Source organism: Anopheles nili, chromosome 2 (genome assembly GCF_943737925.1).
Source record: "Anopheles nili chromosome 2, idAnoNiliSN_F5_01, whole genome shotgun sequence".
Lineage (NCBI taxonomy): Eukaryota > Metazoa > Arthropoda > Insecta > Diptera > Culicidae > Anopheles > Anopheles nili.
The window spans coordinates 75,831,091-75,842,854 of record NC_071291.1 but is presented as its reverse complement, the minus strand read 5'-3'; the positions used below and the strand labels follow the sequence as shown (position 1 = coordinate 75,842,854).

Here is an 11,764-nt window from a genome sequence, read left to right as displayed (position 1 = left end):
CTTTTTCCCGGCGGGGCTGCGACAGTTTACGGAAAATTTCTGTATTTTAGTGAAATAGTTATCCATTTTACATTTAATATGGATATCCGACCCAACCACACGATCTATATCAATAATTTGAACGAAAAGATCAACAAGGAGGAGCTGAAGAAGTCGTTATATGCTATCTTCTCGCAGTTCGGCCAGATCCTGGATATCGTCGCATACAAAACGTTGAAAATGCGAGGCCAGGCGTTCATTATCTTCAAGGAGATATCAAGCTCAACAAACGCGATGAGAACGATGCAAGGATTTCCGTTCTACGACAAACCGATGCGCATCAACTACTCCAAAAGCGACAGCGACATGATTGCAAAGCTGAAGGGAACCTTCCAGGAGCGCCCGAAACGCGTCAAACAACCAAAACCGATACAGACGGAGGATAAGAAGGCGAAAAAAGCGAAGAACGCCGGTGAGGTGGGAGCGACCAATAACTCGGCCACTGCCGAGCAACCGCCAAATCAGATCCTGTTCCTGACCAATCTGCCAGAGGAAACGAATGAAATGATGCTGTCGATGTTGTTCAATCAATTCCCGGGCTTCAAAGAAGTGCGATTGGTACCGAATCGGCACGATATCGCATTCGTCGAGTTTGCCTCCGAGCTGCAGAGCGGTGCTGCTCGGGAAGCCCTCCAAGGATTCAAGATCACTCCAACGCACGCGATGAAAATCTCTTTTGCGAAGAAGTAGATGCATTTCGAGCGCTATCCGTTTTTAGGATACCTGCTCTCTCTCGCCAGTGGATCATCGGAGCACCGATGCTGCCACAGGTAAATTTTTTAATGTACCATTTTAATCGAACTGAATCAATAAACCATGCATTAAGCATTGCACTCCCGCTATCATGGTATTGTCGGTTTGGTGATTGCTTAGTATATAAAAATAATTCTCTTGGTGTTTCAATTAGCATTTTGCCATGCAGTTCGTAGATATTGTACATGTTGACACGGGTGTGGGATAGTTAGTCTTCATTTTAGGTTCTTTTCAATCAAAATTTTGGTCGATACGTTCCTGACGACAGAATGGTAAGTTTGAGTAATCTTCGTATAGATCATTTATTTCTTATCATACATCGATCAATATACAACAAAGCATATCAATAAACAGCTCACTTACTTAACCACCATGCGTTTTTGTATATTCCATTACCCCTTTGAAGAACCAGCCTCTGAAGCTGATGTATTTTGTGCTTGCTTTCGATGATGTTCCTGAACGGCAAGTTGCGCCTGGCTGAGGTTAGTCTGTCCTTCGTATACGATCTTGCGCATTTCCTCTTCGTTCTTCTTGTTCACTGTCCTGGTAATAACCTGCTTAAGTTTGTGAGCTTCCTCAAACTTATGCTTTTTTGATTGGATCGGCGCATCTAGTGAAAGTGCATATGCATATAATGTACGCTGATACGAGTATATTTCAAGGCAAGACTTACTTTTGCGCTTGTTGAATGCTGTTCCCTTTTTCTTGCTGGCTGCTTTCTTTACGTTGGGAGGAGCTTTTGATTTTACTTTCAATTTCCCCTGAGCCATGTTTCTACAAGTTGAAAACGTGAGAAACGAAGTACTTTGGCGATGAAACGAAAATAAACAAGGCATGTGCTGCTATAGTAACAAATGACAGCTGTCAAAGTGGGTGAAAAGAACTGTAAAAACCACCCGGTCTTACGTGAATTTGTAATGTTTTGAAGTACCATCTCCTTGGGAGATTTGCACCAAACAGCTTGCATTTTATTTACAGGAAAATGATCCGCGGTATAGCATTAACAGGTGAGAGCTTGTGTTGCGATTTTTGAGGGTGTGATCGGTCGTTTTCATGCAATTCCTGTTTATTATTCTATCAGCTATACGCCAAGCGGTTCAGGCCCGTACGATTGTTAGTCGTCTCCCATCCGTGCCTGCGGCAGTGGTACCGTTGGCGGGACGCAGTTTTTCTAGCTTCCTGCGATGCAACGAGGGTTCTTCACTTCGCACCGTCATTGCAAAAACGAATGGATGCAGCGTACCTAAGCCCACCGCATCCCTTCGGCTGCTTGATTCCTTGCAAAGCATCCCAACTCTGCAGACCCAACCGAGTCGAACAGTGATTAAGTTTTCTTTGCGAAAAGGCAAAAGGAAGACTGTGAAAGCGGTAGTCAAACGGTTCAAACGACTCCACTGGGGAGGTTGGATTCGCACCATATCCGGACGTCACAAGAAGCTGTGGCGCAAAAAAGGGAACCGCAAGCGCCGCCTTCGCCAACATGTACTCGTAAATGGAACGCAGGCCACTCTGCTAGACAAAATGGTTACGAAGTACTGGAAACGTCCTAGGTACTACATTGATGATCCATATGCACCCTATCACACCAGGGAGGAGTTTGTGTATACCAGAAGAAAGCCATTGAAGTGAGATTGGTTGTAAAGTATTTCGTGGTTTAGTTTGATCATTAAAATTAATTCTCCAGGAAAAATTGTTTGGTCTTACAAAACACGTACAGTTCCAATTTTCACATTTCCATCACAGAGTTGTTTCAAATCGACCACGTGGTCCGAGAAAACGTGGTTGGCAAATCGATTGTACGAACATTTTATTGCACTCAAATGAAATCCCTAAACCCGTAAGTTTGTATGGCGCGTGGGTCGATCTTTTTTAAGAGTCAGCAACGACCTTGTTTTTGATTTTTCCGACACCTTCAATCTCGCTGTCGATCACGTCACCTGGTTTGAGGAATTCCGCCGGTTTTCGGTGCATACCGACCCCAGCTGGAGTACCCGTCAGGATCACATCCCCCGGAAGAAGCGTGATGGATCTATGGAAGAATAATCCAGTGTGTTTTAGTTATAGTAGACTACACAAAATATCATTTACTCACTGTGTGACCCGTTCAATAATGTCGTCAATGCGGAAAATTAGCTCACTCGTGCTTCCGTTCTGCTTTTCTACGCCATTCACGCTGCACTTGATCGCCAGTTGGTGGGGATCCTTCACTAGCGACTTGTGCACTGCGGCAGGTCCTAGCGGGCAGAAGGTGTCCATTGATTTTCCGATCAAAAACTGCCCTCCGTTGCGCAGCTTCTGCCAGTCGCGCGCGGAAATGTCCTGCGCAACTGTATATCCGAAGACATAGTCCATTGCGTTCGCCTTAGTGACGCTCTTCGCTTGCTTGCCAATGATTACGGCCAATTCAACTTCCCAATCAATTTGCTGCAATTAAGGAAAATCAGATAGTTCATAACTGGGGACATCCATTGCGATCCGATCTGCTTCTGCATACGTCGGTAATGCTGTGTGCGATAACATTATCATGCGGGCCAACGATAGTCGTCGCGTATTTGCTGAAAAACATCGGTTCCTTCGGAATTGGCTTGTTTTGCTCTTCACAATGGCCGCTGTAGTTCAATCCAACGCACAAGATCTTTTGCGGATTGGTCACGGGTGCCAGCAGTTCAACGGAATCCACCGCAACGGCACTAGCTTTAGACGCCAGAGCCTTCACCTCGTCAACCGATGCACCGGAGCGGATGAACGTTATCAGGTCACCTTCATATCGGTCGGAAATATCGGACACACGCGTGCCATCTTCCGATAACACTCCCAGCCGCTGCTTACCCCCAGTAACCGTCGAACGAAACTGAACGAAACGCATTGCTTTCGGAACGGATTGGGAGAAGGATCTAGAATGTTTATACACGTGTCAGAAGAACAAACAAAAGATATTACACTTTAGGAAAGGATACCTTTGTGAGGAAATGTTCGTCCAATTGGAAGACTTGCTACCGAAAGCAGTAGTAATGGCGCTTGACAGCCGCAAACTGGTGTTACCACCCCGTAGCGCTATGCTGGCGATCGTCATCGTCGCGGGAGACTTTCCAAAAGCGGCTTGCACGCGCACACGCACCGGGTCAAGTGGGCAAATGGAGAATTGATAATTATTGCCGGTAGTGGCTTATCTGCAAAGTGGAGAGAATATGCGAGAGATGTCCCATTCAAATTCGGTCATGTGGTTTCGCTGACAATCTCAATGTAATAAAAGAGAGGGATGAAATATGCCAACCGGACAGGGATGCTTACGGGAAGAAAAATAAATTCAAATTTATGCTCCTGGGCTAGGGGATGATTACCCAATCAAAACAAACCCCTAAAATCACGCATACAACGACAGCGATGTTTATGTTGCGTGCTGTCAAACATAGCTGCGGATGTCAGAGGCAACATTTACGCAATTTCGTTGCTGTCACCGTGTTGTTGCAGTTGCTGTGGTCATTCATGGTGCCAAAAGTGCGTAAAATCGCAGGGAGCTCACTGGAAAATGTTTAGAACGATATCCTCTAGGTTTGTGACCGTTCTATGCGACAGTTCATGGAGTACCGTATCCGGTAGCCAATGCCCAAGCCGGTGGGCTCATCGGGCTGCTGTTCTGCGGGAAGCCGGTAAACCCATCGCGCTGGAAACGGTGAAAAAGGTTGAAAAACTCAAAAACGATGAGGTAATCAAGGCGTAGTTCGTTTTAATTTTGAAGCATGTTAACACTAATTCACGCCGTTTTTGTTACAGGTTCGAGTAAAGGTACATTACTGTAGTCTGAATTCAACCGACGTAAAAATCATTACCGGAAAGCATGCAGAACTTAACGTGCCTCTACCGTTCATACCCGGGCATGAGTTTTCCGGAGAAATCGTCGAAATTGGCAAGGATAACCCACATCATTTCAACCGCGGTGATCGTGTGGTTGTGATGAATGACCTGCAAGATCCGAAGGGAGGACTAATATCAGAAGCGGTGGTAAAAAATCGGGATGTCTGGACGGTGCCCCAGTCGGTACCGTTGCGTGAAATGGCCGTGCTACCATACGGGCATGGCACGGCTCTGCTCACGTTTGCGTTGCACTGCAATCTCAAAGAGAATGATCTGATCCTGATCACCGCGGGTCCGGCTGGTATGGGTCTGGCAGCGATCGACTTGGCCGTCAGCGTCTACAAGGCCAAAGTAATCGCTGTGTGCGATACAGAGAGCAGTTCAGATTTGGTTCGTGCAAAAGGGGCCCACAAGGTCGTCAGCATGACCAAGAATAACTTCACCAAGTTATACAAGAACATTCAGGACGCGATGGGCGACAAAAAGGCGAAGGTGGCGTACGATGCCGTGGGAAAAGGACTGCTGCATATGCTCGTTGACTTGTAAGATATTCTAGCTTAGTTTGATAATCGCAGCACACCTGTAACATTTTGTTTCTTTTTTTATGTACACTTACAAAGCGTTGAGCCAACCACTGGGCAACTCATCTCCGTAGATCCGTTTTACAACGCATCGAAATTCCTCACCGAAGTGCCTGAGTTCGATCGTCCGAAGCGGAAAGATAAGGCCGAAAAACCAGAGGAAGCAGAAGCCAAGGCCGAGCTGTTGAAAAACGTTCGCCATTTCGATCTATACGAGAATCCCGACGTGGATACCTACCGGCAGATGATATCCGACACGATAGAGATGCGTGCCGAAGGTATGATAGCGGGCCATATCAGCAAAGTGTTCCCGCTGGCCAAAATTCAACAGGCCATTGAATTCGTTCAGCAGAAACAATGCACTGGGAAGGTGCTGATCGATGTTCAATGCCTGGATGAAGACGAGTGTCCTGATGGCAAAGAGAAGCCGAAAGAGAAAGTCAGCGAAGCGAAAGATAAAAAGAAATCAAAAGATTAAATATCGAATGACTGAGCATTTCTCTACCGTGCAGGTCGTGTTAGATCGATCACGACTTTGCAGAGAAATGCACCATTTACATCGTTATTATTATACAATTTTGCATGCATTATACCGTTGTATTGTTTCATATTAACACGCATTTGCACCTCAATGTGAAAATGGCATCCATTTAATTTAGCATTTCTGTGATGGGACAGCTTTATATTCAGCTTCATTTTGTACTTATAATTTATACTAGGACTTCTCCGTTTCACATTTAGTTTGAAGATTTTGCCATTGTACATGGAATGAAAAAAAACTACCACAATGCGCTGTTCTGTTATAGAATAAAATATGGCATACAATGAAAGTTAGTTGTTTTGATTTCCACTAGCTAGTAGATAGTGAAAGAAACAAAAATGTTTGAGAACGATATTCATCCGTTCACATAGAATATTAACATACCTTCAATCGAATTTCCAATGCGACTGAAGTCTCCCAACAGAACATCTGTCCGTTTCCGAGCCTACATTATTAATCCGCTTGGGGTCGTAGTAGAGGAAATTATAATTGCCTAAGCATCGTGAGCAATTATGTCGCGATTATAGTTCAAATTAGTTGTCCACCAACAAACAAACAAACACAATGGGCTTATAAAAGGAACGAGCCGCTAATGGAGCCTCACAAACCATTCCGCAAGATGGAGCTTAAGGAAGAATGGATCCTTCCGGATGAAGTCTTCAAGAATCCGTTGTTGGAACGAACTTTGCTCGGTTTGAGGTACTATGGGTTGCTGCTGTACGACTCACAATCGCACAAGAAACTGCATTGCTTTCGTGGTACGGTGTTTACGGTGTCCATGGTCCTGTTCAACTGCACGCAGTACGTTGATTTATGGCAGGTTTGGGGTCACGTGTCAGACATGACGGCAAATGCGGCCACCACGCTGCTGTTCACCACTACAATCTTTCGGATAATCTTCTTCTACTTTCATCGGGCACGTGAGTTCTATTTTTGCAACAGTGCGCTAAGAAAGAAGGTGATCCGAGTTTCGTTCTTCCAGGATTCAATAACATCATCCAAGTGGCCCACGTGGGCATCCAGCGAATCATCAAAGACGACTGGAAGGACGAACAGCAGATCTTGAGTGGCAATCTGCGCTACCTCAAGCGCCTGACGGTTGTGTTTTGGAGCTGCGCATTGATCACGGCCAATACGATGTGCGTTTACGCGTTGGTGCAGTTCTTCATTTACGACAGTCCTCAGGACAACGATGTGCATGAGCAGCTAGAATCGAATCGAACTGGAACGCCAATACATCCGATGCCCATTCTTCGCTCGTGGTATCCGGCCCCAGATGGGAAGGATAACCACTTTCTGGAGATCTACCTGATCCAGTTGTACATCATGTACGTGGGCCAGCTGATCGTACCCTCCTGGCACATGTTTATGGTCACCCTCATGATCTATGGCCGCACGGAGTTCTGTGTCCTAAACCACCGTTTATCCTGCCTGGAACGGTATCACAAAACGGCCCCAGAAAAGGACTCCAACGAGCACGTGGACAATGCCGAAAGACGTCGAATTATCATTGATTGCATCAAGCGCCAGTCGAGTCTGGTAGCGTACATCCGAGAGCTCGAGCAGCTCACAAGGGCCGCGGTTTTACTGGACTTTGTTGTATTCTCCGTGCTACTGTGTGCACTACTGTTCGAGGCGTCGATGACCACATCCTTGGTGCAGGTGTTCATAGATATCTGCTACATTACGACGATGACCGCCATCTTGTTTTTATACTACTGGCACGCGAACGAGATTCACGTTTGCGTGAGTATCGAGGGATGAATTTTAGGTACAACAAAGCTATAGTTAGCTATAGTGATCGGATGCATTTCTAGGCTGATCAACTGTCGATGTCAGCATACAAAAGCGACTGGTACCGGTACGATCGCGGCACGAACAGGATGCTACAAATCTTCATCCTGTACAGCAACCGACCGGTTAAAATGCAAGCCTTTTTCATCTCAATGTCGTTGGACACGTTCTTGGCTGTAATCAAACTTTCCCTGAAGGTATTTAAATGTTATTGATTGCAGTTTTTTTATTTTTGTAGATTCTTCGAGCGTCGTACAGTTATTTCACGATTCTGAAACAATTGACCGATTAGAGGATCTGACGATGGAGAAGGTAGTATAGGATATGCACTACCTTGCTGAATGTATATCGCCATTTACGATCTGCAACCCAAAATTATCACCATCAGTTAACTTTCACCATAAAAAATCTGGAAAATCGCACGGCGCCAGAGGCACTCGCCATCAAACTAAAATACGTAACAAGATCGTACACAAATCTCGAGGATTAGAGAAAACACTTAAAGATAACAGCGCGAAACTCGTTCACAGCGAAGCAGACTAGGTCAAGATTCATACGCATTCAAATGACGCAGAGTTTGATAGCAGCTGAACGCAATAAATCGCCATATTTCGAAAACGAGACCTAATAGAATGGTTAGATGTGGGTTAGGAAATCAAAAAAAAATCTCAAACTGCGCCAAATCCGTTGGGCGGATAAACGCGAAAATCTGCACACTCTATACGAGTTTCACCCCAATGCACTGGTTGGCAGTGGCGTGAAAGTCACTGCCCCAGTATGGACGAAACACCGATCGAACCGCGATCACGCGCGCCTTGTGGGATGTTTTTTCTTCAACTTCTTCGTAAAGCTCCAGTACGATCGGCTCATTAGCTCCGTGTGACAGTCGCACAAAGCTCCCGGCAGCTTCTCCCGGAGTGGCCGTGGCCACTCGGTGAAACCGCCGGTAGCCAGATTGGTGCGGTGGATTTGATTTATGTTTTCATTAGATCAAATCGGTGCAATTTTTGATCCCATCGAGCCCATTAGGCGGCCCAGGGCCAGTCTGCGAGTGCGGTGCAGTGCGAGGCCGCAGGTGCAGCAGTTGGACTGGCGGTGGGCAGACACTCGTACGTGCACGCGTGTGTGTTTTCCGTTCCTTTTCCGAGTGAAGGGCACGCGTAACGTGCAAGGCGTGGCTCGCGCACCATTTCGCGCCGTTCTGCAATGCGTGCACGTACGCAACGGCCAACAGCACGAGGTCGTGCGAAAATCGCGATCGGTTCGAACGGTGGGTTTTTGTGGCGCAAAAGATTGCTCTCTTTTTCCCGCTTGTTTTTTTTTCTAATGCGGATTAGTGCCTGGAATTAGGACAATGCGCTATAAAAAAGGCAAGTGTCATCGTTAAGTGGATTGATTTGGTTTCTTAATCAATTTCGTTACTCCTTCTTCGGCCACCTAAAACCGAAGCTCCAGCGGTGAAATATGATTAGCCACGTTTGAAGGGCTCTCTCGCTTGAATGCGATCGCCTCGTTGGATCACGTGATGGCTCGTTCATTAACCGATTAATCATCTCCTAATCGAGTGCCGCTCGGAATCGAATCCAATAGAAAAAGGCCTCCTAATGCCGGCGATGAGCATGCTAAAAGAGCCGTCAAATTGACCGATTACATCGGCGCGATGTGAAGATGCCAGCACGTATGCCCACCGGCCTCCTTTATTTCCCTTTCGCGCTATTTGATAACCGAATATGTAATCGAATTAGGCTGCCCCGTGCCACCGATACTGAACGGTTTCGGTTTCGGCCGCGCAACCAGCGTGAGGTCTGCGTGCTTATGATGGGTGAAATTGGGTTTGCTCGCTTGGGAAAAAGCACCCCTTCAGTCAAGTCGGCTCGCTCTGGCGGAAGGGAATTGAATCAAGAGGCTTTTTCTCGTGCCGTGTCCGATCCAGGCCCACACTCAGCCAGCGCGTGTCTTTCGGCTAGATGAAACAAACTTCGAGGGCCGCTTGACGGTACGTGGAGGAGTGGGCAATTATGCGAACCGCTGCCCCTTCCCCACCAAGGGTGGCCCATTTCTTGTGCCTCGTCCTTCGCCAGGCCAGCGGATAAGTGAGACAGAGATCGCACGAGATCGCGCTCGAGATCGTGATTTATGAGGTCACTGTCAGGCGGTGGCGGGTCGGATCTCGATCTAGCGATCGATCCGACTCGATCTTGATCGTTTGCAAAACTGCACCATTGCACCGGCCCCATTAACCCTTGCAGCGCGGGTGGACGATGATGATGATGGATGGTGTGATGCTCGCGGAATTAAAGCGCCGCCATTGGGCCTGGATGGGAGTGAAAAACAAACAAGGCGCGAGCCGGTGTTTATGGGAAAGCGGCTGATTTATGTCGGTTTTGTTTCGTGGCACTATCCATCGGTTGATCGGTCCCAGCGGAGGGACACACGGTCCATGACGGTGAATAATGCGATATCAGAATGGGCCGTACTGATCTTCTCTCGATAACGGTGTCTAGCTGATGTGGTCGAGTTCATCTGCACATGTTTTTTGTTGAACAATATTCCACTTGCTTAAAATAACAACCGACATTAGTGTTAAGAAATTGGAAATGATTTATGGATTGGCATTGAGTTTGATAGATCAATGTACAGATTCTCTAGTGTTTCTTTACATAACAATTGCTCCTGATTTGTGAAGTCTTGAAAATGTTCTAACTGATGAACTCCTATAAATTCAGAACATAAAAACTGTTTAAAAAAATATAGAGATATAGAAAACATATTTTACATATTTACATAACATAACATACATAACATTACACATATTTTTCACAGCATCACGTATGTTAAAAGGCATTAAAAATAAAAGTTAACTACTCTCAAATTGAATGCAGTATGTCTAAATCTGCAACAAGCAATCGTATCGTACCACATGAGGGTTGGGTGTCTTGCTAGTACACGCTGTTTCCATGCTATCTAGATCAATTTTCTTGAAGGATTTTATTTCGATTATCTGTTGCTCCTTCGTCTTGCCTGGCGTAGCAACAGATGTAACGGGCGATGTAATTCTGCCAGCACAGCGCCTACTGGGAAATGCACCCGAGACGGCGAGAACAAGCCCCAAAAGGAACCATGGAATGAGCCGAAAGACAGTCATACGCCGTCCAAGAAAGGGTTTGAGTTAAAATTAAGACAGACTGCGTCCTGCTACGCCCTTGTGCGCAACGGGAATGGAAACCGTCGGTGCGGGCGTTGGCCGTGTCAAATTACGCAATTGATTCCTGTCCAATTTCCACCGCTCGTAGGAGCCACAAGAATTTGTAGGGCGGTTAAGACTGGCGGAAAAGTGGGTGCGTGTATCGAAAATAATTTTACACTGATAAATTAACCCTTCTGGACCATACTGGCTTGATTCAGCTTGGTGCGAAACGCAAGGAATGCGTGCCCTCGAAGGTAACTGGAGCAAGGACACACATACAGGGAGGTGTTCGAGACGTAGGGCGTGTGCATATTTTTGCTCGTGCGAAACAAGCGAAAATAAATCGTCGTGTACTCGGCCGGACATAAGGGTACAATTTCGAGGGTTGGGCTACCGAATGCCCTGAAAAGCCATGCCGTCGAAGGAGGTGTCCCCGTGGGATTGCGACTGGCGGTTGTCTGGTCCTACTTCCGAGAAAACGAATACGAAATGGAAACGTTCGAATGGAGGCGATTGTTTTGGCCCGCGGGTGTCCAGCGGCATAGTAGGAGATGATTTAACACGCGGTTTAATATTTCAATCTTTTCAATTCGACCGCAGAGCATGGCTCAAACGAGGGGTCAGATCCGGCCGATTGTCGAGAGAAATGTGTTCCCCGTTGTATGCCATAAATGGTTTGCCGACATTGAATGTGATCGCTTTTTAATGGAGAAGAAATGGTGGAACAAAATCGCGTAATTGCCTGCTTTTGCAGGGATCTGAAATCTGTATGTGTTCTTCGAGGTGCGGAGAAAAGGAGGGAGTAGAAAAGGAACATAAATGGCCTCAATGTTTTACATGCCATAAACATGAACGTCGCCACCGAGGTTAGCTATGGGGTTTTCACCTTCGTAAGTACGCTTTTGTTTGGCTGGATAGCTTTCAGAGGGTGAATTTTCCAATTCATCGCAGCAGTATTTAAGAAACTGACGATAAGCAAGCTGATAGTTCATACTTCGTCAAATAAATGTATTT

General features: G+C 46.3%; 6 protein-coding genes across 6 annotated transcripts; 4 read left to right on the top strand and 2 right to left on the bottom strand.

Annotated features, from left to right (window-relative positions):
• Positions 1–78: 78 nt before the first annotated feature.
• LOC128731769 (U1 small nuclear ribonucleoprotein A) lies at positions 79–875 on the top strand. Its single transcript, XM_053824909.1, has one exon. The coding sequence runs from the start codon at positions 79–81 to the stop codon at positions 727–729; it is 651 nt and encodes a 216-aa protein (XP_053680884.1). The 3' UTR covers positions 730–875.
• Positions 876–1,081: 206 nt separating this feature from the next.
• Positions 1,082–1,598, bottom strand: LOC128720496 (uncharacterized). The gene is made up of 2 exons (XM_053814170.1): positions 1,466–1,598; positions 1,082–1,402 (listed from the first exon to the last, which is right to left on the bottom strand). Exons 1-2 carry the CDS (start codon positions 1,560–1,562, stop codon positions 1,185–1,187), a joined length of 315 nt encoding a protein of 104 aa, XP_053670145.1. The 5' UTR covers positions 1,563–1,598; the 3' UTR covers positions 1,082–1,184.
• A 105-nt stretch (positions 1,599–1,703) lies between these two features.
• LOC128732039 (39S ribosomal protein L35, mitochondrial) lies at positions 1,704–2,468 on the top strand. Its single transcript, XM_053825201.1, has 2 exons — positions 1,704–1,799; positions 1,874–2,468. The coding sequence occupies exons 1-2, from the start codon at positions 1,775–1,777 to the stop codon at positions 2,419–2,421; spliced, it is 573 nt and encodes a 190-aa protein (XP_053681176.1). The 5' UTR covers positions 1,704–1,774; the 3' UTR covers positions 2,422–2,468.
• A 125-nt stretch (positions 2,469–2,593) lies between these two features.
• Positions 2,594–4,012, bottom strand: LOC128731592 (fumarylacetoacetate hydrolase domain-containing protein 2-like). The gene is made up of 4 exons (XM_053824723.1): positions 3,750–4,012; positions 3,287–3,686; positions 2,885–3,216; positions 2,594–2,821 (listed from the first exon to the last, which is right to left on the bottom strand). Exons 1-4 carry the CDS (start codon positions 3,863–3,865, stop codon positions 2,662–2,664), a joined length of 1,008 nt encoding a protein of 335 aa, XP_053680698.1. The 5' UTR covers positions 3,866–4,012; the 3' UTR covers positions 2,594–2,661.
• Positions 4,013–4,284: 272 nt separating this feature from the next.
• LOC128720639 (quinone oxidoreductase-like protein 2) lies at positions 4,285–5,985 on the top strand. The gene is made up of 3 exons (XM_053814317.1): positions 4,285–4,498; positions 4,567–5,189; positions 5,268–5,985. The coding sequence occupies exons 1-3, from the start codon at positions 4,322–4,324 to the stop codon at positions 5,704–5,706; spliced, it is 1,239 nt and encodes a 412-aa protein (XP_053670292.1). The 5' UTR covers positions 4,285–4,321; the 3' UTR covers positions 5,707–5,985.
• Positions 5,986–6,388: 403 nt separating this feature from the next.
• On the top strand, positions 6,389–7,855 carry LOC128720949 (odorant receptor 56a). Its single transcript, XM_053814651.1, has 4 exons — positions 6,389–6,689; positions 6,752–7,515; positions 7,587–7,739; positions 7,802–7,855. Exons 1-4 carry the CDS (start codon positions 6,389–6,391, stop codon positions 7,853–7,855), a joined length of 1,272 nt encoding a protein of 423 aa, XP_053670626.1.
• The last annotated feature ends 3,909 nt before the right edge of the window (positions 7,856–11,764 follow it).

Coding starts and splice junctions, on each gene's coding strand:
- LOC128731769 (XM_053824909.1), top strand. CDS start 79: ATGGATATCCGACCCAACCACACGATCTATATCAATAATTTGAACGAA.
- LOC128720496 (XM_053814170.1), bottom strand. CDS start 1,562: ATGGCTCAGGGGAAATTGAAAGTAAAATCAAAAGCTCCTCCCAACGTA. Junction 1,403..1,465: donor AGCATTCAACAAGCGCAAAA/GTAAGTCTTGCC, acceptor CACTTTCACTAG/ATGCGCCGATCCAATCAAAA.
- LOC128732039 (XM_053825201.1), top strand. CDS start 1,775: ATGATCCGCGGTATAGCATTAACAG. Junction 1,800..1,873: donor CCGCGGTATAGCATTAACAG/GTGAGAGCTTGT, acceptor TTATTCTATCAG/CTATACGCCAAGCGGTTCAG.
- LOC128731592 (XM_053824723.1), bottom strand. CDS start 3,865: ATGACGATCGCCAGCATAGCGCTACGGGGTGGTAACACCAGTTTGCGG. Junction 3,217..3,286: donor TCGCACACAGCATTACCGAC/GTATGCAGAAGC, acceptor CCTTAATTGCAG/CAAATTGATTGGGAAGTTGA. Junction 2,822..2,884: donor ATTATTGAACGGGTCACACA/GTGAGTAAATGA, acceptor ATTCTTCCATAG/ATCCATCACGCTTCTTCCGG.
- LOC128720639 (XM_053814317.1), top strand. CDS start 4,322: ATGTTTAGAACGATATCCTCTAGGTTTGTGACCGTTCTATGCGACAGT. Junction 4,499..4,566: donor AAAAACTCAAAAACGATGAG/GTAATCAAGGCG, acceptor TTTTTGTTACAG/GTTCGAGTAAAGGTACATTA. Junction 5,190..5,267: donor CTGCATATGCTCGTTGACTT/GTAAGATATTCT, acceptor ACACTTACAAAG/CGTTGAGCCAACCACTGGGC.
- LOC128720949 (XM_053814651.1), top strand. CDS start 6,389: ATGGAGCTTAAGGAAGAATGGATCCTTCCGGATGAAGTCTTCAAGAAT. Junction 6,690..6,751: donor CTTCTACTTTCATCGGGCAC/GTGAGTTCTATT, acceptor TCGTTCTTCCAG/GATTCAATAACATCATCCAA. Junction 7,516..7,586: donor CGAACGAGATTCACGTTTGC/GTGAGTATCGAG, acceptor ATGCATTTCTAG/GCTGATCAACTGTCGATGTC.